Source organism: Geospiza fortis, unplaced genomic scaffold, assembly GCF_000277835.1.
Source record: "Geospiza fortis unplaced genomic scaffold, GeoFor_1.0 scaffold394, whole genome shotgun sequence".
NCBI lineage: Eukaryota > Metazoa > Chordata > Aves > Passeriformes > Thraupidae > Geospiza > Geospiza fortis.
In genome coordinates, this window is record NW_005054509.1 from 782,860 (window position 1) to 801,224 (window position 18,365).

The 18,365-nt window shown below is 48.8% G+C and overlaps 1 protein-coding gene across 1 annotated transcript in view; it reads left to right on the forward strand.

Annotated features, from left to right (window-relative positions):
• Positions 1 to 44: 44 nt before the first annotated feature.
• WNT7A (Wnt family member 7A) overlaps positions 45 to 18,365 on the forward strand; it is a 34,587-nt gene continuing 16,266 nt past the window's right edge. Inside the window, 3 exon segments of the mRNA XM_014310291.2 lie at positions 45 to 266; positions 11,153 to 11,225; positions 11,227 to 11,341. Of these exon segments, the coding sequence (XP_014165766.2) occupies positions 170 to 266; positions 11,153 to 11,225; positions 11,227 to 11,341 (285 nt within the window). The 5' untranslated portion in view covers positions 45 to 169.

Below are 18,365 nucleotides of genomic sequence, written 5' to 3' on the forward strand. Positions count from 1 at the left end.
CGCCTGCCCTCAGCCACCGCCGCTGTCTTGTCGTTGCAGGGGTTTCTCCTCTGTGGTGGCCCTGGGAGCCAGCATCATCTGTAACAAGATCCCGGGGCTCGCCCCCCGGCAGCGGGCGATCTGCCAGAGCAGGCCCGACGCGATCATTGTCATCGGGGAAGGGTCCCAGATGGGCATCAACGAGTGCCAGTTCCAGTTCCGCAACGGGCGCTGGAACTGCTCGGCCCTGGGCGAGCGGACGGTCTTCGGCAAGGAGCTCAAAGTGGGTACGTGCTCTCGGCTCTGCTCCGCCCGCCCCAGGGCACGGTGGGCACCGGGGCTGGCACGGGCACCGCGGGCAGCGCGGGCACCTGGGCGCTGTGCTGGCACTGCCGACCTGCTCCCTCCCGGCAGGGCACCTGCCTGTGCCTCACTCCCATGTGTGCCAGCTCCCACCTGGGCGCTATTTCACAGCCCTGCTCTCAGAAATCCTCTCCAAAAAGCTTCCCGTCTGTGTGCACAGGACCCGATCCATGTACTTAGGGATGGGAGAAAAGGGGACTGGCTCTTGCTGAAGGCAGCGGTGAGAGCCAGGATGCTGAGCAGAGCTGGAACTGCACTTGTGGGGTGCAGGCACCCCCAGGGATACTGGCCTGATGTTTGTGCCTGGTGGGATCCAGGCACAGCCATCAGTCTCGCTGTGAGAAACTGCCAGCACACAAAATCCTTCCACAGCAGCTGTGCCCCTGTGCCATGAGGAAGAGTGGGTGTGTTCTGCTTTGGGATGTCAGGGCATTCACAAATGGCAGTCCAATCAACTGACAGAAGATCCCACTTCCATTTTCCATGTTTTCAGTTATCGCAGCAGTACAAAATACATGCAAATTCTGAACTAAAGCAGCATTAATAATAACTAATGTAAATACCTGAAGAAATGGGGCTGAGATTAAAACTCATGCCCCCATTCTGCAAAACACTGTAGTGAAATTTGCCCAACGTTTCTTTGATTCCACTTAAAATGCAAAGACCATGGAATGTGTTTTCCAAGTACAGGCTAGTCATCTTTAGAGCCACCACTGAAAGCTCACAGCACTGCATTCCATGTCCAGAAGGATCTATGGTTTCCAGTCTCTTCCCTGTATAAAATGAAGTTGCAAAAACCCAGAAACCCCATCAAGCCATACTTAGCATGGTAGGAGATGCGGAGGAGAGCAGGCAGCCCAGAGAACCGGGGCCAGGGGAGCCCTGAGCAGCAATGGGGGAGCCGTGGATGGGCTGGCCCCAGGCACTGCTCAGGCCCATGGCAGGATCTGTCGCAGGCCCTCATTGCTGGCACTGCCATGGAACACAGAGGTGCAGCCTTGCCACGGTGCTCTGTTCACCCTGAGAACACTGAGTGTGTGTTTTACCACAGCAGTGCAGGTGTTCTCCAGAACTTGGGTAAGGAAAGAGCAGGAAGAGAAGAACTCGTCTCGGTTTGGAAACCCTGCCTTTCAAAACCTTTGATAATCAGAGTGGCTCAAGTAGACGAGGTAAAAAGCTCCCTGCACAACACTGGGAACATCTGAAAATGGAGCATTTATCCAGGTTAGCTCATTGTTTCTGTGCCTTGAGCTGAGCCCTTCCTGTCAGCGACTCAGGCAAGTGTTTGCCACTTCTGCCAGTGAAGAGTCCATTTGGATGGCTGGCAGGGTTGGGCTCTTTTAGTCCAAGAGTAACATTTCCTTAAACAGAAAATGTGAGAAGGAGTTTTCTTCTCCCAGAAATTAGAAAATTGCGGAGTTGTTGTGGTCTGTTGTGTAAACATGCTCTCAGTTCCTTCCCTCCCTCCGAAAATTGAATTATTTAGCTAGCGGGTTATATTTAGGTCCTTTTAAAGAAAGTCAATATCAAAGGAAGTAGACTTTGATCTGTCTTTGAGGTGATAACTCTTAATATGTTCTATCTATCCATTATGAGGCTAAGATGGATAGGGCAAATTCTTCCTTGGTTTCAGAACACAGTCAAGAGTTGAATGACATCCAAATTACAAAACTCCATAAAAATCATTTAAAGAATAACAAACCCCTCAAATTTAAACAGGTTACACATGTTATTTTTAAAGTAAACTTTGCTAAAAATCACAGGGGGTTGAAATCCAATGGTGATTTTTCCTTTTGCACAGACATTCCTGTGGTCTCAAGGATAAAACTACTTAGGCTCTCAAACACCACAAAATATTTATAACTGTTCCTGTTCAGGTGGTCTCCTTGTTCTTCTGCTTCTTCCCTATCAGCAGGTATAGAAACTCTGAACATCTGACACAGCTCATCTTTCTATGGCTATGGGGAAAGGGCATCTCTTGCTCTTTCCCAAGGATCTCTGCCAGGGTGTGTTCCAGGTTACCATCCAGAGAAATAATATTTTCCTTGGTTAAAAAGGGTGCAACCTATGTGCCATAAAGCTGTAAGTCAAATTTGGTGCCCACAAACAGGAGATCAGGCCTGAGGGCCTTACCCTGAATAGGAAGGAGAGATGTGGGACAAGAAGGACCATGAAGCCCTATAGGAAGGGTTTCAAGGTGACAGAGCACCAGAACAGCCCAGGTTACCATTTGGTGAGATAATGTACCCTTGGTGCTTTTTTAATTAGCCTTTGATGAGGTGTGTTCCAAAATACTGTTCCAACAGCCCTGAGCACACCAGTCCCTTCCCTGGCATTTAAGAAGCGACTGTGCCTTTCAGGCAATGGCACCTGAAGTTATTGCCTAGGGAGTGCAGGGCACCTTTGTCTTGCCACTTGCAATAAAGTCAGTGAGCCCCACGTGAGCTCATCCCTCTGTCTCTGCGAGGCTTCCTCTGCCTCTGGAGGGGCCCTGCTGGCCCTCCTGGCCCTCTGTGACGAGGAGGTGACTCCAGGGTGACAGAGGTGTGGCTGTCCCGGCCATGGCCCTGAGGGGTGGGTGCAGCCAGCAGGGGCTCACAGCAGCCTGGGAGGATGTGCTGAGTAACTCCTGTGGAAATGGGGTTTGTGTGTGTCAGTCCTTACAAACAAACCCCCTTGGGTACCAGAGCATCTTGTGATCTATTTCCCAGCCCACAGCTTTGATGGCACACCAAGCCACATCTTCAGTTCCAGCTTTCTTTGCTTTTACCCTTGCTGGGTAATCTATTCTATGAATGTCATGCAAATGTACTGCAATTATTTAAATTCTCTTATTGCCATTCGGGGCAATTCTCCTCCTAGCCCTGTTGTTGTGTAGCTAAGGGTCATGGCACTCTCTTCTGTGTTTCTCTTTTCCTATCTTTAAAATGGCAACAGGGATATTAACCTTATTGAAACGCTTGGAATTCTCTAGAAGGAAAGCATCAAACAATATTTCCCTGTTCTAACCTGTAGCATGTGAGTATTTTTAAAAATTCACAAACAATCCATCGTCCAGTGAAGCGACAGTTTATTTGTGGAGTTTATTTGTAGAGGTACAGGGAGCAACCCTTCGAATTCATCCTAGAGCATTTCTGCGCTCATGGGCTTGAGTTTCCCTCTGGTGGCAGTGAGCTCCCAACCAGTGCCCAGCACTGACTCTCCATTTCCTGGGTCACTTTATCTGCTTTGCCCTTCCAAAGAGAGGTGTCCCCTCCCGACACCCTGTGGATGTAACCCCGTGCCAGCTGGTGACAGCAGTGCCAGGAGCACGCCGAGAAGTCACAAAGTGCCACCAGACTGCTCTGCTCCGGTCCCAGAGGGAGCAATGGAGCCCAGATCAACACAGGGACAATTTTTCTAGACCATTCCACAGACACCTTATTAATAATGTAGAGTGGCAGAGAGAATTTCTAAAATAACCATGGAGATGACGCAACGCTGCAATTATGGACACACTTAAAACCAAATCTATTTGCCACAGTGGTCAGCAGTTCTGTTCCTGAGGACGGCCACAATCAAAACCAACGTTTTTAAAGCAGGATAGGCCAAAACCCTCCTGCCTGTCTGTCTTCAGGTGAAACGTGGCTCAAGCCCGAGGATCTGAGATGCCTGTGATAGAGTCTGAAAATCAGATTTGGGCTCTGCTGGATCACGGGAAGAGTGAGAGCTGTGGCAAAGGCTTTCCATCAGGTGCCCGTTTTGCAGGGTGCAACCTTGTGAGCAGGTGGCCAGCAGTGACTCTGCTGGTGTCCCAAAGGACTGCCTTGGGACACAACCACATTTCATGGGATCTAGAGGACACCACCACATTGGCATCCTAGGGGGAATAAAACCCCATCTCCTTTTGCCACAAGTGAGCAGCACTGGCACTGTTAAACAAGAAAGTGAAGTGGTACAAACTGTTTGACTGCATTTCCACAGAGGGACATGGCCAAGTGGAGACCCCTCAGGACACAACTGAGAGAAGAGAGGCACAAGAGCCCTGCAAAGGCTGCAAGGACCCAGCAGGGGGGATGGAAGGTGTCCTGAGGTGTGAGTGGTGGTCTGCAAGGAGCATTTCAGCAAAACCTTTCAGCCAGGTCTTCATCCTGGCCTTACTAAAATGCACCAATTCTCTGCTCTCTTCTACCCTGGAAAATGCTTCAGTGCAATCACGTTGATACTTCACCCCCCTGGCATTACTCTTGGGAATAAGGAAAGCTGAAATCAGAAGAAGAGTCCCCATGGACAGGCTGGTCCCAAAGCTGACGGGCACAGCAGGGCAGCCCAGCAGCTCTGCACGCTGTGCCCGATGCCTTTGGCTCAGGGATCATCCCAGGCTGCCCTGAGGCACACACTAAACCAGGAGAGCCTGCTGGCTTTCCCCTATCCACGGCACTCTTGGCTCTGCACTGGACTGAATTGGCACTGATTCATTTGCCAGGTACTAAAATCAACTTTTCTTCTATGGCTTCAAACAACATAAAGGAAGAGGGACATTCCCACTCCTGCCTATTGAAGCAAATGGCAACTGTCCTAAAGGCAAAGCCTTCACTAACCTGTTCAGAGCTGTCAGCTCTCCTGCTGGTATGGAAAAGAGAAGAAGATCTAGGACATTTTCCTCTCCAGCTGGGTAGATTTAACACAAAATTTAACAGGAAAGTTATGAGTAAATCTTCATATTGTCACTGTGTTATAGACAAACACTTGTGAAAACATCCCAGTACAGGTGTGCTGAAGAACAGATTTAATCTTCAGTCATTTCAGGGAGCATTTTGATTTTAAACACTGCTGTAGTCTCTCGTGCCAGGTTTTAAAGTCTGATTGTTTGGATTCCAGAATAACAGACCAAGTGAACAACCACTGGTGGAATCGCAGAATCCCAGAACCTCCTGAGCTGGAAGGGACTCTGAGGGATCATGGAGTCCAGCCCTGTCCCTGCACAGACACCCCAACAATCCCACCCTGTGCATCCCTGAGAGTAATGTCCAAATGCCCCTGGAGCTCTGGGAGGAAAATCATTCTTGTTTTTGCTTTGCATGGAACCTGCCCAGCTCCGTGGGAAACAAAGTTCTGAGTGCTGCTGCACTATGTGGGTTGGTCAATATATAGATGAAAGTTTGAGAAGTACTCTTGTTTTCTCAACCACTGCTGATAGGAAGCCCCCAAGATGCACAGAAAAAAAATGTAATTAACTGGAGTCTTTCTATCTAGTCAGCTGAGGTCAGAGTTTGAATTTCTGTGCTAGGTTTCCAGTCCCTACAACCAGTTTTTACTGTCAGTGTCTTGCAGGAGAACAGTTATTTGCAGGCAAAACAGAGGCCAGGCTGAAATATGGCCTGATCATCCAAAGCTGCTTTGTGCCAAAAAGTCAATCTTTCTCAGCAAGGACTGTCGCTACAAGATAAAACATTGCCCCAAGGTCACTGCAGTTGGAATTCCCATCACAAGGTTTTCATACCTGCCTTCAGATGTGTCTTGTGAGTACTTGTTCCAGAGGAACAGAGAGATTGCATCTGATTGGGAAGGTGGGAGATCTGTGGCAGGGCAGGGTTCCCCAGGAGCGCTGGGGTCTGGGGGCTCAGAGCCCCCTCAAAAGGGGAGACTTATTTGAACTCCAGAACAACGGCTCTGATTTTTGCAGTGCACATGTCTTGAGTAGTAACTTTATAAATTTAAAGGGGATATTTTCAGAAATAATCACTTTGGCTGGAGTGTTTCCTCTGCAAGAGTGTAATGTGTCGATGAAAGGAAGTTTAGCTCATGAAAGTCGGCAGGGCCTAAACCCCCAGAGTCTTGAATGCCTCTTAAAGCCCCTCTGTACTTTATTTACTTGTACTAATCTTTGTAAAACCACAGTGCTGTTTTATAGGGAACCATCCTTTTAATTCCAACTGAATACAATATTTTAAGGCACCAACCCCCCAAATGTACAGAAGGGGAAGAAAAAATTAGGAAGAGAATACTTCTTTTTTTAAAGCTACCATTCTTATTAATCACTTGTGCTAGATTAAAGAAAAATGAAAATAAAAATTCCTGGCAGACCATTTGTAGTCTACCAAAGAAGGAGGAGGCAAAGCCCGAAGCAGGCAGGGGATGGGTTCTGCTCTGCGTTTTTCCAGGCTGTGAATTATGGCCTCTATAGAGAGATGAGGAGTAATGTTTGCTGTGGCACATAATTGGCAAGGTATGCTGTGTTTTCCATCTTTATATTTTCCCAATCATATTTCAGCTCATGTCACTGCAGATAACTCCCTCTCTGACCCTTTGGCTTTAAATAGCAGAAAATACAACCCATGTTTTCCAGTGAGATAAACAGAAATTTGTCTCTCTTTTATTTCACAGCTTAGTCAATTTACGAGGGGGACTGATAGGGCAGGACAGGCTGTTTAGAAGCACCCTTAGATCCCAACTGCTGAGCACCTACTGACTTCCTGCAAGTACATCCACTCTGCATTTTGCAGGCTCAGGCTTTGCTTCCCAAACAACACCAAGGTATTGCACTCCTTTTAAAAAAATAAGTTCCCATTTCTAATCTGCGTGAATGAAGTTTTCACAAAGTTTTCAAATGTAAAGATTAAACTTAAACCCAAATGCCGTTAGCTAAACTAAAAGCAGAATGCAGACCAGTCTGTGCAGCTGGCAGACAGGCTGATCAGCCCAAACCCAGTCTAGCAAACATTCATATCCAAACTCAGGGGCATGCAGTGAGTGTTTGCAGAATGAAGGCTCCGCGGTGTGCATGGGGTGTGTATAACTGTGCTCAGGGTTAGGAGAGAAGCTGCCCTGCTAATCCCTGTGTCTGCACCCACCTGGGACCCTCTCAGTGCTTCCCCTTGAGACAGCTGGGACCCCAGGGTGGTGCCTGACTGTGCAGAGCTCAGACACAGGAACAGAGAGCCTGGGAAGGTGCCCTGCCCAGAGCAGGGTCTGCAGACAGGACCCCAGTGCTCTGGGAGAGGATCTGCATCAGCAGGTGGAGCTGCAGAAATTTTGGGAGCCATCAATGCCAAGCTCTCTGCCATCAGAGCAAATGGAGCTGCAGTGGGCTGCACACCTCACTGCAGTGCAGAAAAACAGAGGAAAAACAGAGGAGGATGTTTCTGTCCAACACCTGGAGAGAAGCCCCTGTGGTCCCACAGCACTGAGGCACTGGCTGGGGCTGGGGAGAGCCCCAGGTGAAGGTGAGGGAGCAGAGCCATGGCTGGAACCTGTCAGGTCATCAGCCCTGTGAATGGCCAGAGCAAGCTCTGACTGCTGCCAGATCCTTCTCTGGAGGTTCCAGTGCTTGGAGTTGAGCTCTGGAGTGTTTACCATGGTTTGTCTGAGATAAGGAGAAGAATGTGTGATTTGGGAGCTGAAAGGAGGGCTTGCAATTCTTGTACACATCCAGGGCAGGTTGGACGGGGCCTGGAGCACCCTGGAGTGGTGGAAATGCCCTGCCTGTGACAGGGGTGGAACGAGAGGAGCTGTAGGGTCTCTTCCAACCCAAATCATTTGGGATTCCATGATTCTGTGACAGGGGACTTTCCACCTTTTCCCAACATCTGTAGGAACAGCTGCCTGGCCACACCTTGGTAAAGCCACGTTTCCCCCTCAGATCCTCCAGGAATTTCAACTCTGCTGAAATCCAAAGGAGAGGAGCAGAAATTCTACTTAAAAGTGGCAGGAGCACCCCCATGCTCAGGTTACCCTGTTTGGGCACAAACCCCTGGGATCTCAAGCACTGTCACAGAAGACACTCAGGCTGGTCTGAGCTTCCCTCCCATGCTGGCATTTCTGTGAGCCAGGCCAGGCTAATGAGACTTGAAAAGTCAATCATTTATGAAAAAACAGGAACAGTTGGATGCAGACGTGACAAACCCACATCACTTTATCACCACTGCATGAGTGCCAAGGCACTTCCTACTTGGGCCAATCCTTCTAGGCACTTGCTTTGTTTACCTTGTAATCTCCAAAATTGGGTTTTTAAAAGCTGCTAAGATTTTCTCCCAAATAAGACCAACTTATAAAATAATTTATGTAACGTAATTTAGGACCAAGCTTGACACGGGTTTCTGACTCGGCTTGTACTAATTTTGTGTTTTCTACATGGTATTTTTCTCCCCTCTAAAAAGCAAAAGAGGTGCTCTGCCTCTACAATGCTGAGTATGTCAGATTCAAGTGATCTCCCACTGGCTTTTGTTCTAGAACTTGAAAATAACTTGTGCTGAACAAAAGTAATCTGATCAAAATCAAAGGGAGAAAAGAACCACATGTAAATTCAACTCAGAAATATTTCTTTGACAGTGTCCCATTTGCTGCTTTGTGGAGCAGAAACCTGGTGTGATGCAGTGCTGCCCTCTGAGAGATAAATGGGACTTCTTATTGTCCACTGTTTACCAGTGCCTTTCTCAGGGTGTTGTGCTTAAAATAGTGAGGGTGTTGATGAGTGTAAACTGGAGGAGGAGCTCAACTCCAAATACACCTAAAGCCTGGCATTTCTCTTCCACATTCAGATTTTTATAAAAAGCAAAGAGTTCTAGAAAGCTTCATCTCCAATTTCCATGGTCAAAACAAATAATTTTATGGGGTTTTTTTTAAGTAAGGAGAAACAAGGAATCCTTTGAGAAAGTCAGATAATTGACTGTTCCTTAATATTTATTAAGTTCCTTAATAAATGCAGCACGTGGCAGCATTAGGGAATACTGCCTTTGCTAATAGAGGGCACGAAGTTGACTATTAACAGATTGTGATAATGTCATCTTGTTTTCCATTTTACTTCCTCGATATAAGGAAGTGAACATTTATCATTAAAAGAGACAATCAGAGAAATCCAGATCATATTACACAAAAGGGATGCAGCCAAGGCTGAAGTATTGTAAGGTTTCTTTCCCAAATGATGATTTTTTTTTGTGAAATGCAATGAGCAGCAGAAATGGGCTTGTTTCATGGGTAACAGACTCTTGCCAGCAGCTGAGGTCTGCCAGGACTCAGCTGAGGAGCACTTGGAGAGGGGAAGCAGATCTTCCCATCTGCACTCCCCTAATTAAGAGCCTGATTCTGATCCTATTGAACAAGGGTGCATTTTGTCATTGGAGAAATAAGAGTAGGACAAGTTCTTGGTTTGGGAGATCCCAAAAATTTTAAGGGCTGTTTGACATACATGGCAACCTCTGCAAACCTCCTCAGGCTGTGAAAGGCCCTCTCTCAGCTGAACTGGCCCCCAAGCCTCACAGATCCCGTGGGGTCCATGTGTGGGAAATACACCAGCATGCAACAAAACTTCCAAAAGAGAAATTAAATCTTAGATTTAAAGTGAGAACCCCCCCTCAGGAAACAGAAGCCTGTCATTATGGTCTTGTTGCACAAAGTAATATTGGCCCAACCTCTGTCTCACAGCCCTCTGGTGAGGCTGTAACTTCACCTTGCTCTGGTCACAGTGCCTACAACAGGTCAGGATTTTTTCTTCATTTTATGAGAAATTTTGAAATTAAACCAAGTTCATTGAGTCAGCATAGATGTCAGTGTTGAAAACATTTGACACCTACCATGTGAAAAAATCATCCCAGTTGAGTTAAAATGTTTTCAGAACACAAGTCAAACAGAAGTGGTCATCCTGTAAAAATACAATTTAGTGTAGAATTAAATTTTAAAATAAAATCCTATTTCTGAGCTGAATTTTAAAAGGTTGAATATGGGTGCTTTCAAAATTTAACCCCCAAGCCCACCTATTTTGTTTTGTTTTCTTTATTTTTGAGCTCCAACATTTTCCACCTCATCCTTTGGTTTAAGTTTAGTTTGCCTACTTCAAATAGCATCTGGAAATACAGAGATGAAGTTGGCTTGATGCCTTGGAGTGGCCCCCTAGAACAGAGGCTAGGCAAGGTAAAGAGAATAAAGTGGGTATTTATTGAAGGTGTCCTTTAACAGGGACACCTTGGGCAGCCAGAGGCCTCCCAGAGGCTGCACCCAGAATGGACGGTGGTCACGAGTTTTTCAGACAATTATAAGTTTGGCCCATTTATATATCAGGGGTTAATTCTTCAATTACAGATTCAGATAGTGAAGCAATTTACCCCCAGTTTCCTCCTCCCCATTCTCTTTTGTTTATACTTTTCGGGGCCTGAGGCTGTAGGATGTCCTTGAGTTTCAGGCCTAGAGGGATTTTTTGTCTGACCAAAACATGGAGACAGGAGCTAACACTCTGTATGGCATTTAGTTATACATTGATCAGTACAGGATTTGAAACATATAAAAGCTAAACTCCAAAGGCATCAGCCTGAACAACACTTGATCTCCCTGTGCCTCATGGAGAGCCATGGCTTTAGGGATGAGCAGGCAGCAGGTCAGTCCCATGGAGCAGAGAGAGCCCTGTTCATGGAGCAGGCGGTGTTGCAGTGTGCCCACAGCACTGCTGTTCATGGGGCAGGATTCCAAGGTGCTGTGTGCCCACAGCACTGCCATTCATGGAGCAGGATTCCAGTGTTGTGTGCCCACAGCACTGCCATTCATGGAGCAGGATTCCAAGGTGCTGTGTGCCCACCACTGCCATTCATGGGCAGTATTCCAGTGTTGTGTGCCCACAGCACTGCCGTTCATGGAGCAGGATTCCAGTGCTGTGTGCCCACAGCACTGCCATTTCATGGGGCAGGTTTCCAGCATTTCCAGGATGTTGTGTGCCCACAGCACTGCCGTCCATGGAGCAGTTTCCAGCATGTCCAGGGTGCTGTGTGCCCGCAGGCCCCACCGTTCCCCTGCCGTTCCCCCGCCGTGCCCTGCCCGCCCTCACGGCCGTTCTGCCTTTCAGGGAGCAGGGAGGCCGCCTTCACCTACGCCATCATCGCGGCCGGCGTGGCGCACGCCATCACGGCGGCCTGCACGCTCCGCCGACATCCGCTACGGCATCGGCTTCGCCAAGGTCTTCGTGGACGCCCGGGAGATCAAGCAGAACGCCAGGACCCTCATGAACCTGCACAACAACGAGGCCGGGCGCAAGGTGAGTGTCCCGCTGTCCCCGCGCCCGCCCCGGGGCCGGGCTGGCGTTCGGTGCCCTGCGCGGCGCTGCCGTGCTGCCGTCGTTCCCAGCACACGAGCAGGCATCTCGGCAGGTTGTTGGGCCGTCTGTTCGTCAAGCATTTGTCTAAATGTTACTCTTTGCAGCTGTAAGAAAGGAAAAAAAAATCAAACAAGTGTTTTCTCTGGGAAGTCAAACGGTACTTCTGGTAACAAGCTGCCTGCTGCTGTGTGGGTGAGCAGGAGTCTTGTCAGGTTCAGACATGAATGTCTCACTCAGCTGAAAAGGGATCATTTTCAACCCTGCTGTTCAAACGTTGCTCTTTGTGTGAGAGCCGCCCCTGCAAGGAGGGAAAGGCTGAGCCCTTGTCACTCCGTGTCCCGCTGTGGCTCGGATTTGGGTTCAGCACAGCAGCATTGCCACCCACCCCATCCTTTGGGACAGAGAGCAGCTGCTGCCGAGGCAGCGCTGGGGAAGGCAGGACTCCAGCAGCTCCCACAGCCAGGATTCCTGGGGGTCCCAGGCACTGAACACCGGGATTTGCTGCCTGGGCGGTGTGTCCGATCTGCAGTGGCAGCTGGGCCAGGGACTGGAGCCTGCTCTGAGCCGTGCTCCCGGGTCCCTGTGGGCCAGGCATTCCCAGGCAGTCCCAGCGGGGCTGTGGCTCCAGTTCCAGCCGCTGGAATAGCCAGGGCTGTCTGTGTGCTCCCCACAGCCCGGCACAGCCCAGCAGCGCTCTCCCTGCCGGAGTTCTGCTGATCCCATCTCTCAGGGATGTCAATCCTTGCTTCCTCAGCTCTCCTTTACCTCCTCCTATGCAATAGTCCTGATTCCAGCATCATGTGAGTGTGACTTAGAGGCAAATAGGAGAAGGAAGTTGGGAGCAGCAGTTAATTTGTGGATGCTATTTTTGTTGTGGTAATTACCTGTAGGCTCTGAGACATCTCCAGTTATGCTGGAGCCAGGCAGATTGTATTGAAGAAAAACCATTTCCACCCCAAACAAAAGCCTAACCCTTCTTTAATTTAATGGTACTGTAGGAGTTTTATAGGTGAGATTCTGGGTTTTACTCTGTGTAGTATCTCAAACGCCTGTGTCTGGCTCTGTGGTGCCAAAACTTGTGCTTCAATACCAGCAAAATGAACCCTGAATTCCGAGAATAACTCAAGAATTGAGCATTAATATTTGCAAAACGAATGGTTCTGAGATCTTTATTACTTAGCTTCTGGTAGCATGAAGGCACATCCTGCAAACTTGGTGAAGCACCAACACCCACAGACTGCTCTGCTGTACAAGCACAGACCCAGTGAAACAAAAAATAGCAGAGGAGTTTCACCTTTGTGGCACAGCTACTTCCTTGAAAGGTCTGCTTGTATTTGATGGGTGCTGGCAGTAAACGATTCCCTTGAAATGACACAGCAGCCTACACCAGACTGCAAGCATGGCTGGAACTGCCTACTGGCCAGAAATTTTTCCCCAAAGCAAAGGTTAAAAATGCAGAGAAATAGAAAAGATGCATATTTTACCTTGGTTATCCCCCAGGTATGGAGCGTGGGCAGAGTAGGGCCATTGGTGCTGGAGGTGGCTGTGGGGAGGCCGGCTCCAGGAGCCTCCCCAGCCTCCCTCGTGTTTCTCACCTTTCTGGGCACAATTTGCTGTCCTGGAAGCTTGTGCCTGGAAGGTTCAGCTCTCCTCATTGTAATCTGGGAGAGCAGTGGTTTGTGCTATCTCTGGCCATCTGCCATTTCTCCAGCAGGCTCAGGAACTGCTCTGATCTAGAGATAGCTCTGCACCTCTTCCTGCATCCTCACAGAGCAAAATTACCCATCTTTGTTGGAACACATCTCTGCTTGAAATCTGCAGGGGAGAGAAAGAGTAACAGGACTGAGGAGAGGCTTGTTGCTCCACTGTCCCATAGAGAATGAATAAATGATGTTTTTGCTAGAGAGATTTCTTTCAGGCTTTGCTCCTGTGTGAAAGATCACAGTATTTAAAGACAATTGGCAGGGAGGCCATTACAGGTATTTGGCATGCCAGGACTCTCACAACCTGACTGTTCCACAACAAAGACAGCCTTGTTGTGAGGTGGAACTCCATTTTGGAGCAGTATGGATCTTATCAGCCTCCAAACAATCTATTCATGGTGGCTTTCCTCTGGGCTACAAATTCTTGTCTTGTTTCACTTGCCCATGGCTAGGTTTTGATGATATTTATGCACTTGGGAGACAGACTGGCACCTACCAGCCTTCCAAAAATTAATCAATTCTTATTGATTTCTTACCAGCACCTGTAGGCATTGCTATGCTGTTCAAAAGTCAGTCCTCTCTACTTCTTTGGCTTGCACAGTGAAATTGTGCTGTGCCCACTCACCTGGTGCTCACCTGTGATGGGGTCCTTCTTCAAGGTGACACCTGCTGCAGGTGGTTCAGGATGCACTCTAGAAAAGCACAGATCCATCAATATCGAGTTGTCTTCTTGAGAACCACTGATAAAATCATCCATTCCATCTCGGTGGGTGAGAATGTTCTGCTGGGCTTACTGGGAGCACTGGGCACAGAAGGGACTGCAGGGTATGAACCCACGGAGAACCACCAGGAAAAGCCTGATCCAGGACTTATGGAGACCTCAGGTGAAGGCTTTCCAGCCTCTCACAGTCCTGTTTTACCCAGGCAATGTCTCAGTGCTCCCTGGGGTGCCAGCAGCAGCCCCTGAGCACCCTGAACACACAGCTCTGTCAGAGCAGGGTGCAGCTCTCCAGGGCATGGGCACAGCCCCAGGGCTGCCAGGGCTCCAGGGGCCTTGGGACAAGGCTCTCAGGGATGCCCAGGGTGAGATTGTTGGATGTGTGCGCAGGGCCAGGGGTTGGCTGGGTGATCCCTGAGGGTCCCTTCCAGCACAGGATACTCTGTAATTCCTCAGTCTGTCAGCTCTTGCTGGAAATGAGACAACCGGGGGTGTCAGATGTGGAGGATTTCAAAGGTCAGAGGTGGAGAACATCCCTGTTCCTCTGCTGAGCAGCTCGGGTCGTGCAGGGCTGGAAACCCCCGGGGCACGCCCAGGATGCAGCCAGGAGCAGCCCTGGGAGCAGAGGGGGGACAGGAGCCATTCCCAGCTGCTCCCCACGCAAATGCAGCCAGGGCCAGCTTTCCCCCCGCTGAAGGACAGGCTCTGACTCTGTCTGTCTGTCTGGGGGACAATCCAGCAGGACTCACTCGGGTAGCACAAGTTCCTCGGGCTGCTGGAAGGGCAGGGGCAGAGTTCTGAGCAGGGGTCACCAACACCCCCCCAAAGTGGCCCTGAGCAGCCCCAGAGCCTCACCTCATTTGTCAAACCTGCTGCAGAGCAGCGATTCCTGACCTTCAGAAGCAGAGTTTAGGGTGTCTTTCCTCTTTGAATTAGTGTTTCCTGAAGTGCTGATTCACTGCAGGAAGGAGCAAGCAGTACAGTGAGAACAGGAGGAGAATTCATAACAGCTGGGTCAGAAAAGGGAGATAAAGCTTCAATTAATTTAAAGGCATAATCCTTATTTGCCCTGCAAACTTCCATGTGAGGGGGTATAATTGCAAGACTGAATTGTCTGTTAGCAAATTTGTCTTCTCAAATATGAAGTTGATTAAATTACTGTAAGTAACACAATAATGTATGTCTGAGAGATATTTCTACTCCAGGAAACAGAAATGTTATTCTCCAGGTTATCCTGCTAAAAAGTAACGAGGTAGATACTGAAAGGCTCTACACATTCTGGCTGTGAGCATTTCATTCTGACAGCATGGCAAGGTACATGACCAGACTGCTCTCTCCTCTCTTTTTCCTGTGACATTGAAATTCCACAAATGGCATCTTGCATCAGCGTTACATCATATTAAGTATAATGCAATATTATGAGTCATTGTTATAAATCATGGGCACAGGCTGCATTTAGAAGGCTTTTGCCTTCAAGAGCACATCAAGGTGGATTTTTATTCAGCATTTCTCTTTGGAGGCATGTGTAGGTGCACTAACTTTGCAATGTCTCTCCATGCTCTGCATCAGGAGTATTTCAGATTTCCCCTTCAGCTCTGAGGCTCCTGGGGGATGTGGAGGACGTGCCTGACAGAGCTGCTGCGACCAGCAAGCAAAGCTGGGAGCACCCAGGAGGTGTTCCTGGCATGGATCATGCAGGGATCACAACAGACTGGCGTGTTTAATGTTTTCTCCTGTAGAAAACTGCAGCAAGGCTGAAGTGACACAGTGGCATTAGGAAAGCAGGGAGCTCAGGGCTTCTCCCGAGCTGTCCTGGGAAGCCACACTTGTGGGACCCTTTACCTGCTGCTTCTCTGACCTCAGGAGGACATTGCTGCCATGAGGCTTCCTGAACATGGTCCTCTTCTTGTGAGGTGTGCAATCACCACTGCAATTAACTCTCTCTGGGGGGGACAGCTATTTCTACCTCTCTCAAAATGCCTTTTTCTTTAACTACCCTTTCACCTGACTGCCAGCAGCAGCACAGAACACAACCTCCTGCAGATGAACAACTTAAAAAGCTGTGAGCATCATGTTAGGAAAGAGACAGGGCTGATAAAAGAGGCTGCCAAACAACATAATATTTCTATTTTTCTGAATATAGGCCTGAAATTCTGGAGATTTAGCAGTTCTGCCTGAGCTAAATCTTAAAGTGCATGAAAAGATGCAGTGAAAGGGGCGTGCAGCTTGTGGGCTTGCAGCCCCACTGGAGTGGCCCTGCCTGGGGAAGGGCAGTCTTGCAGAGGGACCCCAGCATTCCAGCAGCTCCTGGCAGGAGCTCTGCTCCCAGAAGATGACCAGGGATGCTGGTCTGCTTGGCAGGCACAGCTGGGTGCCACAGAGGCACAGAGGAGCCAGGAGATTCCTTCCACAGGGATGTATGTGGCTGCTGTAAGCCAGCCCCTGCAGTGCCTGCACACAGCCCAGCTGGCTGAGAGAGCCACAGCTGCCCCTCCATCAGCAGGAGCTGCTCTCCTGGCACACACCAGAATAAAGCTCCAGTGTCTGGAGCTGCTCACAGTTGCTGAAGACTCCAGAGAGTCTCAGAGAGCAGCTTCAAGCCAAGCAGGACTGGGAGAGGCTGCCCTGACACTCCTGGCACCAGCAATCAAAGGATATTGGAGTACCAGCAGCACAGCCCCATTCCCTGGAGTTCAGGATTTCGCAGTGCCTTTGTAATTGCACTTCACATTTTCCAATCTGTTTTTGTTTGTGGTGGGATTTTTTGTTTTGGTTTGTTTTTTAATTTGGTTTGGTTTGGTTTTTCTGGCATGGGCACAGAAATGTTCCTCATTTTCCTTTTCAGAACCTCCTGTTGTTGATGTTAGGGATGCTCCTCAAACACTCAGCTGAATGGTGCCCCTTGTCTGTCAGGGCTGTGGCAGGGCAGCTTGGCAGACCTTGACCTACAGCCTGGCCGTGGCACCCCTGTGCTGGAGACAGCCATGCCCAAAACGTCCTGCAAGGAATGCTCAGCCAGGACAGCACACAGCACTCCCACTCACAGAGCAGGAGTATTGATAGAGAAATATTGGCTCCACAAGGCCAGGAAACCTGGTGCTGGGTGCAGCAGATGTGCCTATGGAGGGTGTCCTAGGAGCTCTCCTGGTACAATATTTGGCCTAGATCAAAACCAGGCAGACAGAGAATGTTGAGGAGGTTTACACACAGGGCTTGTGCCTCACTGTGACCAACAGAATGTGTAAAAGCATCTTCTGGCAAACCTCTGCTGAGGCTGTGGAGGCAAGGAGGAGTGTGCACCCAAGGACCCAGACCAGTTCCTTCCATCCAAGGTACACCCAGCGCTCAGTCCCTGCCTTCCCTCCAAGCACTCTGGCCCCAGGGCCTGGCACCCCAGCTGTACTTCAGTGCAATTAGAAAAGGAGCCTTGAATGCCACAAACTCTGTCCTGGCAGCTTCGTTGGCTGGGGCAGCAGGATTCCCAGAAAGGCCAAGCTCTGAGTTTGGAGCAAATCCAGTTCACTGAATGGGAAAGCTCCCATTGAGGCTGGTGGGAGCACAGGGTGCAGCTGAGTGCTTCCAAAATCCCATCCAGCTCCATCCCGAGGCTCTGCTGGGCAGCCTGCTAGGTGTGAAAAGAAATACACATCCCTTGCAGCCTTAGAGCATTTTGTTTGTGTTTGAAAGGATCAAAGCACTATTTATGGCTTTCCTACTTCTTAGATAATAGTCTTAAAGCAAGTCCGAGCTTGACAGACAAGCTCTGCATCTTCTCAACAGCCCAGAGTAAGATAAAGGAAGCATTAATGTTGGTCTAAATTATGAGAGGGAATTGGACTGCACAAGAACTGTAATCCACAGAAATGAATTTTCATTCCACTTGTCCTCCACTTTCAGCTAATCAGAAATGGTGATACATGGTCCTACTTGTATTTTGGCTTTCAGCTCCCTCCTATATCTCATGTGGTTGAAAACTGAATTCCTGATTTACACTGGAGATTAGGGAATGATAAATGCTATCCCTCGCCTGGAGTCGCAGTTTTAGAGGATTCTGGCATTATGAGCAAAACATGCATTTCATGTGTGTGATTCCTGGAGCTGACAGTCTGTCATGCTGCTGACAGAGAGCTGGGACTGAGGGCCAGCTTCTCTTCATAAATAACAGAGATCTCAAATTCCAAATTTAATAGGGGGCACCTTTTTATAATGGCAATAATCAGATGCTTGCTTTGCTGATTAATTTGCTCAGCAAAGCCACTGGCTGGGTCACAGGTTTCTGGACAATTTCTGATTTAATCTGGCCTTTCTCTTTGGACAGTTAGCAACACTTCCCATAGGACCACGCTTGTCATTCAGTGCTCAGAGGGGAATATCAGTTAGACAAAAATAGGTGCTGTGTGGATTATTCACTTCTCCCAGGGGTTTCAGCACCTTTGGAGCCTTGATAGAGTCTTTGGTGTCTCTCCTGTTGCAGAACAAAACGTTAATGGTTTGAACCATATGCAGCCTTCACACAGCACAATCTTCCCACAGCAGATTCCTG